The following is a 21,826-nucleotide window of genomic DNA, read 5'->3' on the forward strand; positions in this document are numbered from 1 at the left end:
GACCAGAGTATACTTGTAAATACACTGAAGAGCCAAATAAAGTGGTACAGATGCCTAACATCGTTTAGAGCCCCCGCAAGAACGCAAAAGTGCTGCAACACGACGTGGTATGGATTCAACTAACATCTGAAGTAGTGCTGGAGGAAACTGACACCATGTATCCTTTAGGGCTGTCCAAAAATCCGTGAGAGTACGAGGGGTCGAGATCTCTTCTGAACAGCACGTTGCAAGGCATTCCAGACACGCTCAATAATGTTCATGTCTGCAGAGTTCGGTGGCTAGCGGAAGTGTTTAAACTCAGAAGAGCGTTCCTCGAGCCACTCTGTAGCAATTCTGGACGCGTTAGGTGTCGCACTGTCCTGCTTGGGATGCACAATGGACATGAATGGATGCAGGTGATCAGATAGGACGCTAACGTACGTGTCACCTGTCAGAGTCGTATCTAGACATATCAGGAGTCCCATATCCCAACTGCACACGCCTCACACGCCTCCACCCACTCGATACAATTTGAAACGAGACTCGTTCGACCAAGCAACATATTTCCAGTCATCAACAGTCCAATGTCGGTGTTTAGGGGCCAAGGCGAGGCGTAAAGCTTTGTGTCGTGCAGTCATCAAGGGTAATCGAATAGACCTTTGGCCCCAAAAGCCCATATCAGTGATGTTTCGTTGAATGGTTCGGGCGCTGATACTTGTTGATGGCCCAGCATTGAAATCTGCAGCAATTTGCGGAAGGATTGCACTTCGTCTCGTTGAACGATTCTCTTCAGTCCGGCCACAGCAATGTCGGAGATTTGATGTTTTACCGGCTTCCTGATATTCACGGTACACCCGTGAAATGCTCGTATGGGCAAATCCCCGGCTCATCCCTACCTCGGAGATGCTGCGTCCCATCGCTCATGCGCCGACTATAACACTACGTTCAGACTCACCTTAAATCTTGATAACCTGCCATTGTAGCACCAGTAACTGATCTAACAACTATGTCAGACACTTGTTATCTTACATAGGCATTTGCCGACAGCAGTGCCATATTCTGCCTGTTTACATATCTCTGTATTTGACTATACGAGTACATGCCTATACCAGTTTCTTTGGCGCTTCAGTGTATAAAGATAGTTATGTCACTTCACAACGTATATTCTAAAATAAGTCTTAAGGTTAATATTACCTCATATTTCCTTGCCTGTTCTTCTACTTGCCTCTCTATTCTTCTGCATGTAAATTACTTAAGCGTTTTGCAACGATGAGTTCTGGAATTGAGTATTTGGTGATACTTACCCTAGTACATCATATACTATAAATTTGCAAGTGCTTATGTACGCCCCATCCGGCCATAAGAGAACTCTCAACGTGTCTTTAGGAACTGTGCTGTCATCAGGAGAATGAAAGGAAACACATTAAGTACACACGGTTTTATTTATTTGTGGTGTATGCTACAAGTAAAGTGGTTTGACAGATATGTGGATGGAGCAGCAGTGGTGCGCTATTCTGATGAGTGACACGAAGACGCTGTCTTCAGTTGGTTGGGAAGACATCGGTGTAGGACACCTTGTGGAACACGTTGTTGGCAATATCCTTGAATGCCAGTCCGAACGCCTCTTCAATGCTTGGCTTCAGCTCCTTCAAGATCTCCTCCCAGTTCTCGTTCAGGAACTTGTTCATGTTGTCGCCTAGAAAGTGGAAGACATGGTCAACAGAGGCTACCGAGTCCACATCATCCAGAAAGTTACGCTCACAATTGGCACAAGTAACAGACTAGAATACTGAGTGCAGCATTGAGATGCAAGTCATGTGCAGGAAAATACGTGAGATTTTGCGCCGTAGCGGCATGCATGAGATAGGTAATTAGTCACTTGAACTAGCTCTGAGGAAGGTGTCCCAAAACTTCAAGGCTATATTATATACAAGGTTAATCGCAAAAGGATGGACACCTATATTTCGTGAACGGATCAAAAGAGCAGAAAAATTTTTTTTTCAGTTAATCCTAGGACGCACGCAAAGGGGTACGTAACTTAATGGCATGTATCATACTCTTAAATCTTGTACCAACGGAGATGTTGTTGTTGTGGTCTTCAGTCCAGAGACTGGTTTGATGCAGCTCTCCATGCTACTCTATCCTGTGCAAGCTTCTTCATCTCCCAGCACCTACTGCAACCTACATCCTTCTGAATCTGTTTAGTGTATTCATCTCTTGGTCTCCCTCAACGATTTTTACCCTCCACGCTCCCCTCCAATACTAAATTGGTGAGTCCTTGATGCCTCAGAATATGCCCTACCAACCTATCCCTTCTTCTAGTCAAGTTATGCCACAAATTTCTCTTCTCTCCAATTCTGCTCAATACCTCCTCATTAGATATGTGATCTACCCATCTAATCTTCAGCATTCTTCTGTAGCACCACATTTCAAAAGCTTCTATTCTCTTCTTGTCTAAACTATTTATCGTCCACGTTTCACTTCCATACTTGGCTACACTCCATACAAATACTGTCAGAAACGACTTCCTAACACTTAAATCTCCACTCGATGTTAACAAATTTCTATTCTTCAGAAACGTTTTCCTTGCCTTTGCCAGTCTGCACTTTATATCCTCTCTACTTCGACCATCATCAGTTATTTTGCTCCCCAAATAGCAAAACTCCTTTACTACTTTAAGCGTCTCATTTCCTAATCTAATTCCCGCAGCATCACCCGATTTAAATCGACTTCATTCCATTATACTCGTTTTGCTTTTGTTGATGTTCATCTTATATCGTGCGCTTCTAGGCGCTGCAGTCTGGAACCGCGTGACCGCTACGGTCGCAGGTTCGAATCCTGCCTCGGGCATGGATGTGTGTGATGTCCTTAGGTTAGTTAGGTTTAAGTAGTTCTAAGTTCTAGGGGACTTACGACCACAGATGTTAAGTCCCATAGTGCTCAGAGCCATTTTGAACCATCTTATATCCTCCTTTCAAGACACTGTCAATTCCGTTCAGCTGCTCTTCCAGGTCCTTTGCCGTCTCTGACAGAATCACAATGTCATCGGCGAACATCAAAGTTATTATTTGTTCTCCATGGATTTTAATTCCTACTCTGAATTTTTTTTTTTTGTTTCCTTTACTACTTTGCTCAGTACACAGATTGAATAACATCGGGGATAGGCTACAACCCTGTCTCACTCCCTTCCCAATCAGTGCTTCCCTTTCATGCCCCTCGGAGATAAGGAAGATAAGGAAGTGTATTTATTAAAATGAAACGATGTACTTTTTTCAGTGTTAAGGATAAAAGTATCGAATTGATATTTATGTCAAATGATAAGGTCTATGGCCCCTTGATGCTGCAAAAAAATTTAAGTTTCTCAGATACTGCCATTTATGTCCAATATTTTGATACAAACTTACTCATCAAAACCCATAGGATACTTCCCGTTGGTCTAGAGTAATGAAATTTGGCAAAAAGTAAGATTTCATAGTATAAGTAAAGGAAAAAATCCGAAAGTTGTTAATCTGCAATTACATCACAGGGGTGGGCTGAATTATCAAATTTAAACATATCAGATAGTACAGTCTACGCTGTCTTGGTGGCATAAAAAACATTAAGCTTCTAACTCCACTCATCTACATCTACATCTACATCTACAGATATACTCCGCAAGCCACTGTACGGGTTGTGGCGCTGTGTAACCTGTACCACTTGTCGTATCCTTTCCTGTTCCACTCGCAAATAGAGCGAGGGAAAAACATCTATATGCCTCCGTTCTATCTATCTATCTATTGCTTGCGCCTTTGTCCCGCATGTTGCGCGGGGTTGGCGTGGTTAAATCGAATTTGGCATGTTAATGTGAAGCGGTGGCCGGATGCCCTTCCTGCCGCCACCCCGTACCCTCCGGGACGGAATCAGAGTACCCCTTCTTTCTGTGTCTAGTGTAAATCATGGAAAAGTGCGGATGTACGTCAAACGTCTGTGAGTCATGTAACTGAGGCGGGTCGTGGGGACCAGCCCGGTATTCACATAGAGGGATGTAGAAAACCGCCTGAAAACCACATCCAGGCTGGCCGGCACATCGGCCCTCGTCGTTAACCGGTGAGCCTACCCGAGTCCAGGAAGCAGCGCACTAGCGTTCTCGGCTAACCTGGCGGGTTATCTATGTACCTCCGTATGAGCCCTAGTTTCTTGTATCTTCGCGGTTCTTATGCGCATTGTATGATCGCGGCGATAGAATCGTTCGGCAGTCAGCTTCAAATGCTGCTTTTCTAAATTTTCTCATGAGTGTTTCTGGAAAAGAAAGTCGCTTCTCTCGAGGGATTCCCAATTGAGTTCCCGAAGCATCTCCGTAACACTTACGTGTTGTACGATCCTACCGGTAATACATGTAATAAATCTAGCAGCTGAAGTGCTTCGGTGTCTTCCTTCGATCCGACCTGGTGCGGATCCCAAACACTAGGGCAGCACTTTGGAATAGGTCGTACCAGCGCGCTATATGCTGTCTCCTCTACAGGTCAACGAGTCTTTCCTAAAATTCTCCCAATAATCCGAAGTTGACCACTCGCCTTTCCTACCGCAGTTCTCACATGCTCGTTCTACCTCATATCGCTTTGCAAAGTATTTAATCGACTTGAGTGTGTCAAGCAGGACACTAGTAATACTGTATCCTAACATTACAGGTATAATCTTCCTACTCATCCGCATTAACTTACATTTTTCCTCGTTTAGGACTAGCTGCCATTCATCACACGATCTAGAAATTTTGTCTAAGACGTCTTGTATCTTCCTACAGTCACTCAACTTCGACACCTTACCATACATCCCTGAGTCATAAGATACGGAGGTTTCTTAAGACCCCTTTCTCTCACGAACGGATAGAAACATAAAGTTGAAATTTGTGTCAAATATTAAAGTCTGCAGTCCCTTGGTAGTGTAATTTAAGCTTCTGCGTTAATGAAATGAAACGTTAACGACATTTATGTCAGAGAATTAGCCACTCGTATTTGAATACTCGCAAACTCATTCATTATAACGCTGTCGAGGAACTATCTATATACGTACGCGTCCCACTCACACTTACCAGGTTTTCTGTGCAATTGATGCCTAAGCGCTGTGTTTGAGTCTTCTGGCATTTGTTTATCCATTCAGATACTTTTGATTGCGTTTTGTAGTTGTTTGACAATCCCACCATCCACAGGTTTTGACAAGTTTGCAACAACCATCCTGTCTCCAATTTTCTGAAAGTTTGGTGGCTGTGAATCTTCCAGCTTCAGTGATAGAAATTGCTTGGGTAATTCTGTTTTTCCTTTTTTCATTCTTCATGGCTCAGAAGTTTCTGAAAGTATCTTGCCGTTATTCTGCTATTTTCGGGATTATTCAGGGCCAGCATTCCTTCTCCCTCTTTGAAACACATTTCTCTAAGTTTTTATTATTTATTTATTATATTACCATGATTTCGATTGTAGAGCCATTTTCAATGATGAAAAAAGTCAGTAAATATGGAACATGTCTGGAAGACATGTCGGCGCCGAAACACTACAAAACGTGTGTGGACTTATATAAGTTTGGTATTTACTGACTTTTTCTCACCACTGAACTTGAAAATGGCACTACAGCCGATATTAAGGTAATGAAATAAAAAATAACAAAAACTTACAATCAAATTGCGGAAACGGTTTCCTTCAAAAACTGTATGAAGACTATGGTTGCCACACAAGAAGAAAATCACGAAACACTTTTACACACAAACCACTTTCAAAGAGAATTTCCTGGTTGTATGTGTTCTGGCGTAACCACAAGCGCCGGAACGAAGACAAAGAACGCAAGAGAAGAGAAGAGAAGAGAAGAGAAGGCAGTGAAACGACGTCGGCCAATGGTGAGCTGATTAGGGACGCACCACGACAGGAGCGCCCTCTACGAGAGGAGAATATAAACGCCGCTCCTGCCAGCCTCGACCGCTCAGTATTGGGACAGTATTAGCACGGCCTAGCAGAGAGTGCTACGATAGCAGTGACATGTGATCCATATCAATTGTTTGCACGGACATTGTATATAGCAAAGGACACATACTTGCATGACGCCATTGCTTGCGACCACCTGTTGTAAATACAAGTTACATATTGTCATTCTTCTCATTTGTAAAAAACAACTATTAATTGATTTTTCTGGAACTGTTGTACAACATTCCGAGAACGCAGCATCCTTTAGGCACCCTGTATGATACCAGTGGGCAGGACCCCACAGTATGTGGGTTTTATTCCAAGAATTACAGGAAGTAAATACAATCTCCCATCAAATGTATCCGGATACATCTATGTAATGCCAAACTCCACTAGACATGACGAGAGGAAATCCAAATAGTATGAAAGGAGGCGGGGAGTATTGTGTTGACAGCAGAGAAACAGAGTAAGAGCAGAATGAATCGGTCAGCAGAGCTCAGAGTCTTCGAACATGAACTAATCGTTGGATGTCACCTCAGAGACAAACCCATCAGGGCTATTTCAGCCCTTCCAAAGATGCCCTAGTCGAAGGTTGGTGATGTGACTGTGAACTAGAAACGTGAAGGAACAATCATGGCAAAAGCTACGACCATGCAAACCCCATGCACCGACGGGCAGGGACGATCGAGTGTTGCACAGGGCGGTTGTAAAAAGTCGCACAACATTTGCGGAAGGAACCACTCCGAAATGCTACCAAAGGTAAACATTCCTGTAATCATCGGTAAGCGACACTTGACATGCAATTCAGTGGATTACTGGAAACGAGTTATCTGAAGTGATGAATCTCGCCATAACCTTTGTCAATCCGATGGAACGATTTGGGTTTGACGAATTTCTGGAGAACGTCACCCGCCAGCACATGTAGAGCCAACAGTGAGGAGGTGTTGTTACCGTATGTCGAGGTTAGGATGTGGCTCCTTTATTTGCGCTGAAGAAAACCTTTAACGCGGAAGGATGTGAACACGTTTTACAGTACCGCTTGCTGCGTACAGAGTTCGGACACGGTGATTGTATCTGTACGATAATGCATGCTGTCATAAACCAGCACCTGTAAGGCAGTGGTTTCTGGATAACAACATTCCTGAAATAGACTATCACATACATAGTACCGATTTAAACAGAACAAGAGATCTTTGGGATGAAGTAGAACGTCGACATCGCTCCAAGCCCCCAACCATCTCTGGTTTAGGCTTCTGAGGAATAATGGACTGCCATTATTCCAGAGACGCTAAGATACCTCACTGAAAGTGTCCAAGACAGAATTTGAGGTGGCAAAACGGTGATACCGCCCATGTTAATGTCCTCTAATAGGTGTCCGGGTACATTTCGTAAGATATGTGAGTGGCTCGAAGACTTCTTAAATAACAAAACCCAGTATGTTGTCCTCGACGTCTGGTGTTCGTCAGGGAGGTGTGATAGAACAGTTGTTGTTCTTTATATACATAAATGATTTGACTGACAGAGTGCGTAGCAATCTGTGGTTCCTTGCTGATGATGTCGTGGTGTACGGTAGGGTATCGAAGTTGAGTGACTGTAGGAAGATACAAGACGACTTAGACAAAATTTCCAGTTGGTGTGATGAATGGCAGCTACTCCTAAACGTGGAAAAATGTAAGTTAATGCGGATGAACAGGAAGGTCAAATCTGTTATGTTCCATACAGTATTACTAGTGTCCTGATTTCACAGTCAAGTCGTTTAAATATCTGGGCATAACGTTGCAAAGCGATATGAAGTGGAACGAGCATGTGAGAACTGTGGTAGGGAAGACGAATGGTCGACTGTAGTATATTCGGAGAACTTTAGGAAAGAGTGGTTCACCTGTAAAAGAGACCGCATATAGGGCGCAGGTGCGACCTATTCTGCTGGAGAGTTTGGGATCCGTACCAGATCGGATTGAAGCAATTCAGAATCGGGCTGCTAGAATTGTTACCAGAAGGTTCGAACATCACTTTCAGTGTTCGGAAACTCAAATGGGAATCCATGGAACGAAGGCAACGTTCTTTTCGAGAAACACTATTGAGAAAATTTAGAGAACCGGCCTTAGAAGCTGACTGTCTAACGATTCTACTGCCACCAACATACATTGCGCGCAAGGACCACGAAGATAAGATACGTGAAATTAGGGGTCATACGGAGATATATAGAAAAGTCGTTTTTCTCTCGCTGCGTTTGCGAGTGCATCAGGAAAGGAAATGCCTAGTAGTGGTACAGGGTACCCTCCGCCACGCACCGTACGGTGCGTTGCGGAATATCTATATAGATGTAGACGCAGACAGTGTGGTTCCATTTACAACAGGAGTAGCTGACCTGCTATGTATGCGCCACGGCGTGAGAGAGAACGAAGAGAAAATATGTGTTACCTTAATAGTGTAGTCCTATCTTCGTGCTGCTCGTAACGAAGATGTCTGGCATGAAAGTCTCACTTGACGCCGTTTACACGGCAATAGCTGTTTCCACAGCGCGGAACTTCCACCGCTATGTCCAGTTCCGACCGCCTTGCTTTAGGAGTCTGCTCAGCTTCGTAGTTCGAATTTTTACCTCAGTGACACGACCATCACAGGGTATTAGGTCAAAGCGCTAGCAGATGGCAGTGTTAGGTTTCTTACCTTCATGACAGAAATGATTTCACGAATGCACGTCAGTGACAGAATTAGCCGCCGGAAATCTTATTATTACGAATACAAATTAACACTGAATAGACTTGGCTACGATATAAGGAATTACTGTTTTCGCTGTGTGTATTAAAAATTTTACGAAATCGCTTTGCTTTTTCGATAAGTTTTTTTTTTTTTTTTTTTTTTTTTTTTTTTTTACATATTAGCTACGAAAAACCGCACTGATTGAGTTCGCTTTGTGGTATTGGTGCCTACTTATGGGATTTTTATTTCGTTTTTGTGCGAAAAAAATGCCTTGAGAAAGATCGAGTCTTTCTGATAACACTAAAACGGCTAAACGACTGGGGCTATGCAGTTTCAAGAACCCAATGAAGATCGTGAGGTGAGATTTCTGTGGCGCGAGAACACCACGCTTTTACTTGCTCTTTCAGAACTCCTTCCGGATGCGAGGTGAGACGTAGCTCTGGCCGAAAGTGTCAATCTTTACCTCGCACGTCAGAAGCCTTTGTTCAAAGAGAAAACCGCTAAAGTTCTCAGCATCTTCACACAATCCAGCAGAACTTGCGGAAGCCTTGCAAAACGGCATCCAAAATCTAATGGAAGAACAGTGCACATTATTCCAACGTGTTTGTCGGGGTGTCAACGGCAATATGGGAGAATTTCTGTTTTTGGATACACCTGGTGGGACACCAGGGATATTCCTCATTAAAATCGTGTTGACACAATCATGGGCCAAGGAAAAATAGTTCTTGCTGCGGCTTCATTAATAATAGCAGCCACTTTGTCACCCATTAGTGAAACAGCTCATACAGTGTTTAAAATCCTGATCGATTTGGATATTGGTGAATACACAGTATGTGATACCTCTAGCAATAGTGACAAACATAGGGTTCTATGAGAGTGCTGCTTAATAATATGGGGCGAGTGCACCATTGTTATCGCAAAACTGGTTCAAATGGCTCTGAGCACTATGCGACTTAACTTCTGAGGTCATCAGTCGCCTAGAACTTAGAACTAATTAAACCTAACTAACCTAAGGACATCACACACATCCATGCCCGAGGCAGGATCCGAACCTGCGACCGTAGCGGCGCGCGGTTCCAGACTGTAGCGCCTAGAGCCGCTCGGCCATCCCGTCCGGATCGAAAAACTAAAGAAGCGCCTGACTGAATCGTCAGACTCAGATCATGATCCCATAGGTATCGTTGCGATCCTTTTTTATGGCTACTAGAGGCATGCATTACCAGTGGTACCACGGGGAACAAGGGTGGGTGAGGCATGAGCATGCTTGAAGAGCTCAAATCTGTGGCAACACATCACACGGATCCACGTAACAACACACTTCACAGTGAACATGCTGCCTCATATATGAGGCAACACACATACGCAAGAGGTTTCTAATTTATTGTTAAAAAGTGACAAGGGTGCATACCCGTAAGAACGCGGACTTTCTCCACTGTTGTTCAATTGCGTTTTGGAGGAAGTAGTATGGAAATGTATAAAAAGAACGAAAGACGAGAGGAAATAAAATGAAAATTGGAGGAGAGAGAGAGAGAGAGAGAGAGAACCTTCTTCTGACCGCTTAGCTTTTGCTGAGCACCTGCAAGATGGATCGAAACTTAAACATTCTCCAATAGCTAACTCTAAATACTGAATATCTCATTTCGTTTGAGAAAACAGTGTAGATGACCAACGTCGAAGGTGTGCCAAAACATATGGACTCGATACATGGAAAAATAAAGCAAATTTCCGAATTTAAATACTTGGCAGAGATAATCTAGTCAAATCCTCTCGACAAAGGGACCAACATAAATTGAGCCAAAAAACTATGGCATTCCACTAAACAAAGAACACATACATTAAAGGATTCTTATCATTTAATTCGAAACTGAGATCTTGCGAAGAATTATTCGAAAACTTTGGGTCAAAAATATAAAAGTAGTGTTTGGAAACTGAGAGCAAGAAGTAAGTGTATGAATAAACTGGGACTATAATAGATACAAAGAGAACAGTAATAATTACATTTTATGACCACTTAAAAACATTAGATAACTAGAGGCTGACAAATAAAATTTTCAGCTGCTATGAAAAAGTCCAAAAACCCAAATCTCATGGTTTATGTAACTTAAAAAAGATCTGCAGGAGTGGGAAATGACATACAAAGAGATGCAAAACATAAATGAATTCATAAAAAAAAGTATCAAAAGTTAGTGGTTTCCAGAAGAAAACACAACAGGAGACAGGAGAAAGAATAGAATAACAGACAGAAAGAAAATAGGTATATTTGGAAGCCAAGAAAAAAGAAACGGGAAAAATTACGTCGTATATCATCTGTTTCACATTGTCCTGAATTCGCCAGATTCTAATAATAACAATAAAATTACAATTAAATGGCGGGAATGATTTCATTCAAAATGTGTGTTGTATTTAGTCGATCCAAAAGTATTATACAGATTTAAACTTGACAGGGGCTAATCAGGAGAAGAAGTAACTATCATAAGCCCAGTGAATCCATCAACAAATATTTAGGGTGATTTCCGAGAAAATAACGTCAACGTTTCTTGTTTCGGCAATAAAATGAAGTATTTTTATGTTAGATTACAATACACTTCCTCTAAACCAATTTTCTTTTATGGTATTCCGACGTGAGGTTTAAGACTGGAAGACAAGAGAAGAGATCAGATTTTTCCAACTACTATTAGACTATATATGAGAGATACAGTTACAATCGTTGATGTCTGAAATGAAATGGAAGCGACAGCATCACTGAAGAGAGAGATAGTTAGGAAAACAGTGACTTTAACATCTATAGGCATAAACCATTATCAGTTTCCGTGGAAGACATACTATTATCACGCTAGAGGGAGACGATATGATGGCGTACCCCAGGCAAGATAGGGTCAGTGGCTCCACCATACTCGGATCGGGTGTTCACCAAATGATGGAACGATGCGCAGTGACTAGGTGCAAAGTATCACTTGATGCCTCAGGCAGCAGGGTTATTCTACTGCGTCTGACTGTAGTGTACACTTTCAGTTCTGTCCGTTACAACAAGTTTTCTGTACAGTACTTTTAATTTAAAGGTGAAAATAATGGCAAAATCTAGCAATGCTTGATCTCCATATGCAATTCCAGTTCTGTGCGCTACGAAATTAAGGAAAATTTCTTACCTAATGCCTTGTCGCCGTTAAACAGGTTGTTGAAGTCGAAGGTCATTTTCTTAGTGTCGAAGGAGACCTTGAAGTCCTTGATGTCAGCGTACGTGTGTCCGTCTTTCTCCAGCGGTACGCCCTTCAGGTCCAGGAGGGCATCAATGTTGTCTGCAACAAGAAATGACAATGCGTATGTACTAACTGTTGTCTAGACGCGTAGACAGTCAGTGAAGAGACTGTAGTCACCGTTCGTTTTGTTCTCCCGTGTTCCCGGCTCTATGCTGGAGATGGAATGGTTGAGGTGCCTCGATTAAAGTTTTAGGTGAGCTCAGCGGTTAACGACAATTACCTGAATGAGATTTTCACTCTGCAGCGGAGTGCGCGCTGATATGAAACTTCCTGGCAGATTAAAACTGTGTGCCCGACCGAGACTCGAACTCGGGACCTTTGCCTTTCGCGGGCAAGTGTTCTACCATCTGAGCTACCGAAGCACGATTCAGGCCCGGTCCTCACAGCTTTACTTCTACCAGTATCTCGTCTCCTACCTGCCAGGAGACGAGATACTGGCAGCTGTGAGGACCGGGCGTGAGTCGTACTTCGGTAGCTCAGATGGTACAGCACTTGCCCGCGAAAGGCAAAGGTCCCGAGTTCGAGTCTCGGTCGGGCACCTAGTTTTAATCTGCCAGGAAGTTTCGACAATTACCTCTTATTACACCGTCCAGTCACAATAACGTGACCACCTATCTGAAGTCGAGTATTGCAGTGCTGACAACTGCGAGACGCACAGGAAGAGAATCAATGTGTTTCTGGTAAGTATCGACAAGGATGTAGAGCTATGCCGACTCCAACGCCTTGGCCAGCTGCACTATGTTTCTCGGTTGAGGATCCATGGTGCGAACAGCACGATCGAGGATGTCCTGCGGATTCTTGATTGGGTCTAAATCCGGGGAGTTTGGTGGCCTGGTGAGTACTGGTCATCGAACCACGCACGCACACTGCAAGGTGCGTGGCACGCAAACAAACAGCATGCACGGGTGGACGTGGTCCTCAAGGATAGATGCATACTTGTGTTGACCCAATGTGGCTTCCACATTGAGATCACCGACAGAACGCCACCAAAACGTTCCCCAACCATAGCCCTTCCAACGATTGTTGGAAGGTGCTTACTTTCAGAGGTTTCGGAGCCTCAAATGTGATTCATTTGAAAAGGACACCCGTCGCCACTATCTGGAAGTCCAGTTGCGGTATTGGACGTACATTCCAGCCTTCATCGCCGATCGAAAGCAGTCAGTATGGGAGCATGAGCCAGGTGCGGAGGCATATGAGCACCAAGCTTCACTGGGAGGTCGTTGAGGAGATACTGTCGGTGCCCCCCTTGATTCATCTGGACGGTCAGTTGCTTAACAGTTGTCCTTCTTTTCTCTCGTATGCATCTCGGCGGCTGTAATTAACCCCTGTCAATTGTGGCTTGTGATGTACCACAGTTATCTCGGCGCTGGTTTTGGATAGCTCCATTTTCCATGTACGGTATACTTTAACCATGGTGGCACGCGAACATTTTACAAACTCAGTCGTTTCGTAAATGTTTCTATTCTTGGCCCGAAAGCCAAAGATCATCAGATAAACTGCTCGGGTTCCGCATTACGACAACTGCACTGATTTCAGACACGTTTTATATACCCTGCACTACTTGTCTTGCCACCTGCGTCTGCCATGGTTATTGCAGGTTGACGTCGAACGTAGATGGTAGTCACGTTAATTTGACTGGCACTCAAAGCACTCCGTCTTCAGGCCACAAGAGGCCCATCGGGTCCATCCCACCGCCGTGTCATCCTCAGATGAGGATGCGGATAGGAGGGGCTTGTGGTCAGCACACCGCTTTCCCGGTCGTTACGATGGTTTTCTTTGAGTGTAGCCGCTACTATTCGGTCGAGTAGCTCCTCAATTGGCATCACGAGCCTGAGTGCACCCCGAAAAATGGCAACAGCGCGTGGCAGCCCGGATGGTCACCCATCCAAGTGCCGGCCACGCCCGACAGCGCGTAACTTCGGTGATCTGACGGGAACCGTCGTATCCACTGCGGCAAGGCCGTTGCCCAATTTGACTGGACCGTGTAATATTTTCTTGTAACTTATAAATGTTTCAAGGCTTTGTTTAAAGTGTTGTTTCAACGATCTGAACTCTCACTTTTAATTGTGTTTGTTTAGAGTTGTGTATTATTTATACTGAATAAATGTTATTATTACTGGAAGGCTTCAATTGGCTTACATCAGTACCAGTGAACCAGAGGTATGTCATTGTCTAGAATCAAAAGTTGTTTACTTCATTCTGTGAGTCTTTATTCTTATTAATCTCACAGACTTTATTTAGCTATTGAATTCAGTAATTATTCTTTTACGATTAAATGTTGAGGTATGTTTTTTAGGAAACTGTGTGCTTGTTATTTTCGTAGAAGAATAAGGTAAATAAATATTGTGCTAATACTGTTGTCAAAACTATTCCTGGAATATTACCACTTACCTGGCTACTACCTGACAATTACGTCGTTGTTTACATTAGTTGTTGAATAAAACACACAACAACTAATGGTAACAACAAAAGTAATATGAACGTGAATAGATATCTATAGACGAACGATGCTATTTGTATAATAAATATGTTTACTGACAGTGACTAGCTACTTGTACTAACTTTCCAATTGGCAATTAGAACTGGTCAGTTTCCTGATACGGCACTTAGAACGTTCTTAATGAAGTATTAGTTTTCTAGTATGTAACATTATTATTTTCAATGATGCCGTTAACATCATAATCCAGTGGTATCAGAGTACCATCTCAATATTTTGGATAAAAATCGGTTTCGCACAAACAGAGATACTTTTTGTTTTTCATCCTTCTGATAAACGTCAGCTTTGGCACGTAGAACGTTCTCAAATTTCGATCTTTGACTGATGTTGTATTTTGAGAAAGCAATGCCGTTAACACAGTTTCTCCATTGTCAGCTATCGAAATATGTATGACGAGTTGCTTACCCATAATGAGTTTGCAGTCGCCCTCTCCCTGAATGGGCAGCACGAGGACTTTTCCATCGATCTTGTACTTTCCAGTGAGCGTCAGCGGTCCTGTCGTGTGTGCCTTGACCTTCATGTCGTAACTGCCAGGCGTCATCCTGCAATCCGGAAACAGCTTGTTAGAGGAAGGCCGACTTTTATAAAGTTATGATATGCACGTTGAGTCGTGTAAGAAGCATTAGTCCTTTTATCCGTGAACGTTTGTAGTTAGTTAGTTAGTAAGTTGGTTAGTGTTATGCACCATAGGTCATTTGCACGATCAATCGCATTGATGTAGAACGGGCCATTTTACATTCATATTACAGATTCGATTGTAAATATGGCTACATGGTGACCATTTGTGTGTGCGAGAGAGAGAGAGAGAGAGAGAGAGAGAGAGAGAGAGGGTTAGTAATTCCTATACTATCACCCGTTACATTTCACAGATTACGAAAAAAGAAATTCTTCTATGGGAACTGTTTGTTAATTTTCGAATTTAACTTTGCTGCCTTCATACAGTTTATAGCATTGGGTAATTCATCAAAAATTTTGGTTGTAGCTCTGTGCATCCCTTTTTGTGGTAAAGGCAATCTTAGTGTGCAGAATGAATACCATTTTTTTCTGTTGACGTAATTACGTACATCACTGTTCCTTTTGAACTGCAGTGGATTATTTACAAAAAACTTCATGACAGAATAGTACACTACGAATCAGTATTCAAAATGCTGAACTTCTGCCTCACCATAAGATTTACAATGATTCTAAGTACAAACATGACTAAGCTAAGTTGTTTAAGGAGTACCAAACTGTTTTTTTTTTTTTTTCAATTTATATTCTGATCAATATGGACACTCATAAATTTCTACCCTAGTTATTATTTCCCTGCTTTGTGTTACAGTTATCGTTGGAGTTGTACCTCTAGATGTTGCGTCTTTTTTTTAACTGAGACTGAGACCATTTGCAGTAAACCAATCATTACTTCTGACTACATTTACCATTTCTTTTGTTGTTTTATATACATTTGGACTGATTACAACACTGGTGTCATCCGGAAAAAGCTAATTCTTTTTATTGTATATTAGACGGAAGGTCATTTACATGTATGAGAAAAAGTGGTAGACCTAAGATAGAGCCTGGTGGAGCCCCATCCGTGATTTCCCTTCAGCAGAAGAATCTCTTCCGCTTAGACTATAGTAATACATAGAAAGCGTGTGTTTTCTGCACTTACATTTTTCTAGACGAGACGATGGCTATTGACATTAACAAACAAAAAGTGGGGTACATTAGAATGTCAGGGGTGTTTGTTGTAGGATTCTATTGTCAGTCGATTACGAGATATCGTATTTTGAAAATTTCCCACACCGACACCTGTACAACACCTGTTTTAACACACACTAAAGAGCCAGACATGTGCATACAATAGTTATGAGGATTTTCACCACTAACGAGACAATTGACTATCACAGGTTGTGTTCAAAATGACCACCGGCAGCTACAATACACGCTCAAAGTTTGGTATAGAACGACTTCTGCACACTTGTTAGCATTTCAGCGGTGATGTCCGAGCAGGCAGCACTACGGGCTGGACAGCCATCTTATTGGTACCGCAGGTTCCTCCTAGTCTGCAGAAGCACGTCTTCTAGCATCTGTGGAACATGGTCTTTTAGGAGGCTGCGATACTTGTGAGCGGTCAGTGAAAAACGGGCCTATGAACTCATGATTCAATGTCCCATACCACACGTTTACACTCACAGACGCTGATGTGATTACTGAAAGTGGCTTCATCGCGAAACGAGATATTTGTATATCTGGATTATCCTGACTCAATGCCCATGTACAGAAGTTGACACAAATCTCAACATATTTTCCACGGAGCTCTTGATGGAGAGAGATGTGGTAAGGATGGAACATAAGTCAATGCCGAATGCGCAGGAATATTTGCCTGACTCATGCCACTTTCTCGTGCGATTGCGTGGGAGCTAACGTGTGGATCAACTGCAACAGCAGCAAAAACCTTAATTTCTCCCTCTTCTATTGTCAGTTGTTTCCTTCTATTACTTTGTCTATTTGTTACACTACCACTGTCGTGTAAATTATTTGTTGATGACTGAACAGATGCAAATGGGACAATTGTAAGTAGAGATTGATAAATAAGTGCCGAGATGGCTGACGTCTATTGGGATATCTTCCCGCATACGTCGTACAAGAACGAATTGCATTCTTCCTGCACCCTTAAAACACCATGAGCATGTTGGTTTTTTTTCTTTTTCTTTGCATTGGTAAATCCCATCGTTCCCTCAGACCTGTTGCTTCGACTGTCACAAACTGACTAGCTAGTCGCAATGTTCACAAGGAATACACAATGATACAGTAAGCAAACAAACATAACAACATCGCACCTAGCAACTACCCAGATTGAATAACACAAGGAAGTGTCATTGTAGAAACTTTTCAGGATACGATTTCTCGTGAACGACTCGCATTAGATTTCAGCAACAAACGCCACTGACATTCTAATTTACCATATTTTTAATTTGTGTGTGTTAATATGCATTATTCCGTTTAAAGACGTGTATGTTTGCACAACAAATACACTTTCTATTATTTTTAATTTATTGATTGGATAAAAATACGAGGCCTTGACTGTCAATCCAATGCAATCCAATCTATGAAAACCGCACATCAACAGAACTTTCCATTTCCGCAATATTTGCGATGCAAGTCTTAGGTGATTCACCCTATATATTTCATAACTTTTTCTCTCTCATTTGAAACAAAATGACACTGGAGAGGTTTTTGTCTCTCGATGTTACACATATCTGCAGCCTTGGAGGATGTTACAAATTTCCAACAAAGACCAGTTGTCGGATGACACATTCGCAGCAACATTAGAAAGCGTGCCGAGCGGACGTATGGAGTTCATGACCACACCCTGAATCCATGGGCAAACTTCCTTTGCCAAATGCAATAGTGATAAAAAGGATAATCTCACTGTTATAGCTAGAAGAGTACTGTTACCGTTACTAACAAGGGAACCTCCCCATCGCACCCCCCTCAGATTTAGTTATAAGTTGGCACAGTGGATAGGCCTTGAAAAACTGAACACAGATCAATCGAGAAAACAGGAAGAAGTTGTGTGGAACTATGAAAAAATAAGCAAAATATACAAACTGAGTAGTCATGTGTAAGACAGGCAACATTAAGGACTTTCTGAGCCCAGCAGTGCCGTGGTCTGGTGGTTAGCGTGAGCAGCTGCGGAACGAGAGGTTCTTGGTTCAAGTCTTCCCTCGAATGAAGAAGTTTACTTTCTTCATTTTTGCAAAGTTATGATCTGTCCGTTCGTTCATTGACGTCTCTGTTCACTGTAATAAGTTTAGCGTCTGTGTTTTGCGACCGCACCGCAAAACCGTGCGATTAGTAGACGAAAGGACGTGCCTCTCCAATAGGAACCGAAAACATTTGATCGCAAGATCATAGGTCAACCGATTCCTCCACAGGAAAACCCGTCTGATATATTCTATACGACACTGGTGACGGCATGTGCCTCACATGACAGGAATATTTTGTCGACCCACCTAACTTGTGCACTTGGCGAATCGGTAAAAAGATTCTTCTACCTTGCCTAATACTACGGCGCAGTTACCTCGCATCGGACGGACGGACGGACAGATAATAATTGTCTGAAAATAAAAAATTAAACTTTTCACTCGAGGGAAGACTTGAACCAACGACCTCTCGTTTCACAGCTGCTCCCGCTAACCACGAGACCACGACGCTCTTGGGATCATATTATCTTTCATGTTGCTTATCTTGCGCATGGACTACTCAGTTTCTATATTTTGCTTATTTTTTTCATAGTTCCACACAACTTCTTCCTGTTTTCTCGATTGATCTGTGTTCAGTTTTTCAAGGCCTATCCACTGTGCCAACTTTTAACTAAATCTGAGGGGGGTGCGATGGGGAGGTTCCCTTGTAAGAAGCATTCTCTATGACAGTGACTAATGATCTCAATAGGGGACATTTTCATTTAAGACAATAGCGTGGAATTTATCTTAGTAAAACATCTCGGTATTACGATTTATTTTTTGTTCAACTTCCGTTTACTTCTATTGTTACATCGAACTTTAAGGTAATGTATAGATCTTTAAGGAATTATATAAATACATTAAGAAGAAGGATACGTCTAAATATTATTTCATCGGTTTCAGGTACTTCTAAAAAAATAGGACACTTTTCTGTCTTCTAAAGGTATAATTATTATTTGAGTGTTTCAGAAGAAGTTGTTCATAACTGAATATGTAATAGTTGAACATGTATAACACATTCTGTGTATTTGGCCAAAGTGTTTCTTAATCCAGTGCCATAGTGGGGTGCATTACTTTAAGAACCGTAGGTGCCAAAATAATTTTCTTGAAGAAGCGCAGTTTTGGTTCTTTCGCTCCTTAACAGCTGAATGTGACACATATAATTTGTACTCACTCGAAAGAGTCGATGATGGCACTGGAGATGCCTGTGATCTGGAAGTTGCTGAAGTCAAGGTTGATGGCCACTGGTTTGTCCTTCTCCTCAGAGATGGAGAGCGACGTGATTGTGAGCGGGTCAATCGGCTGTGCCTCTAGGCTTCGGATGCCTGGACAGATAAAAGCACGCTGTTAACATAGAGGTACTGCTAGTTGGAGTATTTTCCTCCAAAGAAACCAAATCTCGTAAGTGCAACCGACTATCGCATAGATCGTCTATGATTATATCGAATGATTCGTCGTGAGTCGTAGCTGTCTTATAATATTTTCGTATAAGAACCTTTAAATGTTTTCCTGCAACTTTCCTCAGGAGATTTATCTCCAGGATAATCTCTAAGATGGTCTCAGCGTACGATAACTCGATCTTTTCAGTCGCTCTGTATGAGGCCTGCTTCGAAATCCTTTTCGGGTTTTCTGAGCGTTTTCCAGAATTCCTAGAACTGTTGGTTGCGATATAGATAAAGCAAGAGGCGTAATAATATTTGCAGCAAAGTCTAACCAATTAAGTCTTGTTACAGCAAATACACAATCGCATCTCCCAAAGGAATAGTGTGCTCTCTCTAACAGGACTCCACGCACACTTCTTTCCATGTTCAAACTGTCTAACACTTTGTAATACGGCAGTTTACTTCTAAAATTAATTTTCAGTATGCTACACTACAAATGCTTATTATCTGTTGTTTTCTGAGTTTCCCATTAACAGAATTTCACTTCCATACAGTTCTCTTGTCCAATGGCACTGGCTCAGAATTTTCGTCCTGAATTGTAAGACAAATTTTGCTTATGTTTCCACCCGAAGATGTTTTTCACGTCTATGCCAGCCCATGTTTCACTTGTTCTTTGATCCAGTCATCTTCGAAAATGTTCTTCCTACATCACAAAAAAGTATTAAGGAGTCACTTCTTTTAAACTTATCAATTTCTCCCATTGCGAGAGAGAAGTGTTAAATTTGGCTCAAGGCTCCAGAAAACATTTTTTTCTGGATCATTCTTTCCAACTAGAATTTCTGTTTAGCAGTTAATCTCGTCTACTGATCTAAAATTCTGTCTCTGTTTCTCCTCACCTAAAATTTCTTGCTAATAAGGGCGTCATTTACACCGAACGGTTGCTCACAGCCTTCAGCTGAAAGGTCATAGGACTTTACAACTCTTTCCACTGTACTTTATTCGTGTTTGTAACCTTTATCTACTTTCTCTTCGACACACACATCAAGCAAAGATTATAATAAACTGCAATCACAATATCTTCCTGATTAAATGTAAACACCTTTTTTGAATGTAGATAGTACTTCTGTATATAGTAGAGACATGTCTTTCCATTTCAAGAGAAATTTCGTTAGTCCAAGAAAATTCTTGTACTTCAACTCAGAGCAGTATTTTTATAAAAATCAGGAAAATGACAGTAAAATTATTTCTAAATCACAATTTTTTGTATACGTAATGGATATTTAATTTCTCTCATTTTATGTACAGAAACTAGGAGTACTATACGGATTTTCACAACTGAAAAGCACTTCACCCCAACATTAAACAAAGGAGTTTTACTGGTGTAAAATTTGACAGCAAAAACAATCATCACAAAATCGAAACAAGTATCATATTCCGTACTATAGCTAAACATATCCAGGGTGAGTCACCTAAAACTTGCGTGGCAAATATTGCGGAAATGGAAAGCGCTATTGTTGCGCGGTTTTCACAGAATGGAGTGGTAGTCAGGGTCTCCTATTGTTAGCCAATCAAATGACTCTGAGCACTATGGGACTTAACAGCTGTGGTCATCAGTCCCCTAGAACTTAGAACTACTTAAACCTAACTAACCAAAGGACATCACACACATCCATGCCCGAGTTAGCCAATCAACAGATTTTAGTAATACTTAGAAAGTGAATTTGTTGTGCAAACATACACGTCTTTAAATGGAATAACCCCTATTGACATTACCAAACTAAAAATATGGTAATGTCATCTCTCTCCATCGAGAGCTCCGTGGAAAAGATTATGATATTTGTGTCAACTGCTGTACATGGGCATTAAGACAGGATAATCCAGATGTACATGCAATTCTTTTCTTGGTGAAACCACTTTTACTAATCGTGGCCAGGCAAACCACTGAAACATGCACTATTGGTCTGTTGACTATCCCTATCGGTTTCGTCAGATGGAACGTGTGGTGTTGGATAGTGAGCCATCAGCTCATAGGCGCACAAGTATCTCAGCCTCCTAACAGACCACCTTCCACGGATGCTAGAAGACGTGCTTCTGCAGAGTAGAAGGAACCTCTGGTACCAACATGATGGCTGTTCAGCCTGTAGTTCTGCCTGCTCGGAAATGCTAGCACGTGTGCAGCTGTCGTTCCATACCAAACTAAACGTGTGTTTCAGCTGCCGGTGAACATTTTGAACACAATCTGTGATGGTCAATTGTCTCGTTACTGGTCAGAATTCGCATAATTAGTGTATGCACTAGTTCTGTTCTTAAGTGTGTGCTGTAACAAATATTGTAAAAGTGACGGTGTGGGAACTGT

General features: G+C 42.0%; 1 protein-coding gene and 1 pseudogene across 1 annotated transcript in view; both read right to left on the minus strand.

Annotated features, from left to right (window-relative positions):
* Positions 1–1,402: 1,402 nt before the first annotated feature.
* Positions 1,403–21,826, minus strand: part of LOC124711641 (protein takeout-like) — a 51,069-nt gene continuing 30,645 nt past the window's right edge. Inside the window, exons 3-6 of the mRNA XM_047241830.1 lie at positions 19,263–19,413; positions 14,766–14,902; positions 11,753–11,902; positions 1,403–1,675 (exon numbers count right to left, since the gene is read on the minus strand). Coding sequence (XP_047097786.1) covers positions 1,521–1,675; positions 11,753–11,902; positions 14,766–14,902; positions 19,263–19,413 — 593 coding nt within the window. The 3' untranslated portion in view covers positions 1,403–1,520. The remainder of the gene's footprint in view (positions 1,676–11,752; positions 11,903–14,765; positions 14,903–19,262; positions 19,414–21,826) is intronic.
* Positions 13,713–13,830, minus strand: LOC124712717 (annotated as a pseudogene).

This window comes from Schistocerca piceifrons, chromosome 8 (genome assembly GCF_021461385.2).
Source record: "Schistocerca piceifrons isolate TAMUIC-IGC-003096 chromosome 8, iqSchPice1.1, whole genome shotgun sequence".
Taxonomy (NCBI): domain Eukaryota; kingdom Metazoa; phylum Arthropoda; class Insecta; order Orthoptera; family Acrididae; genus Schistocerca; species Schistocerca piceifrons.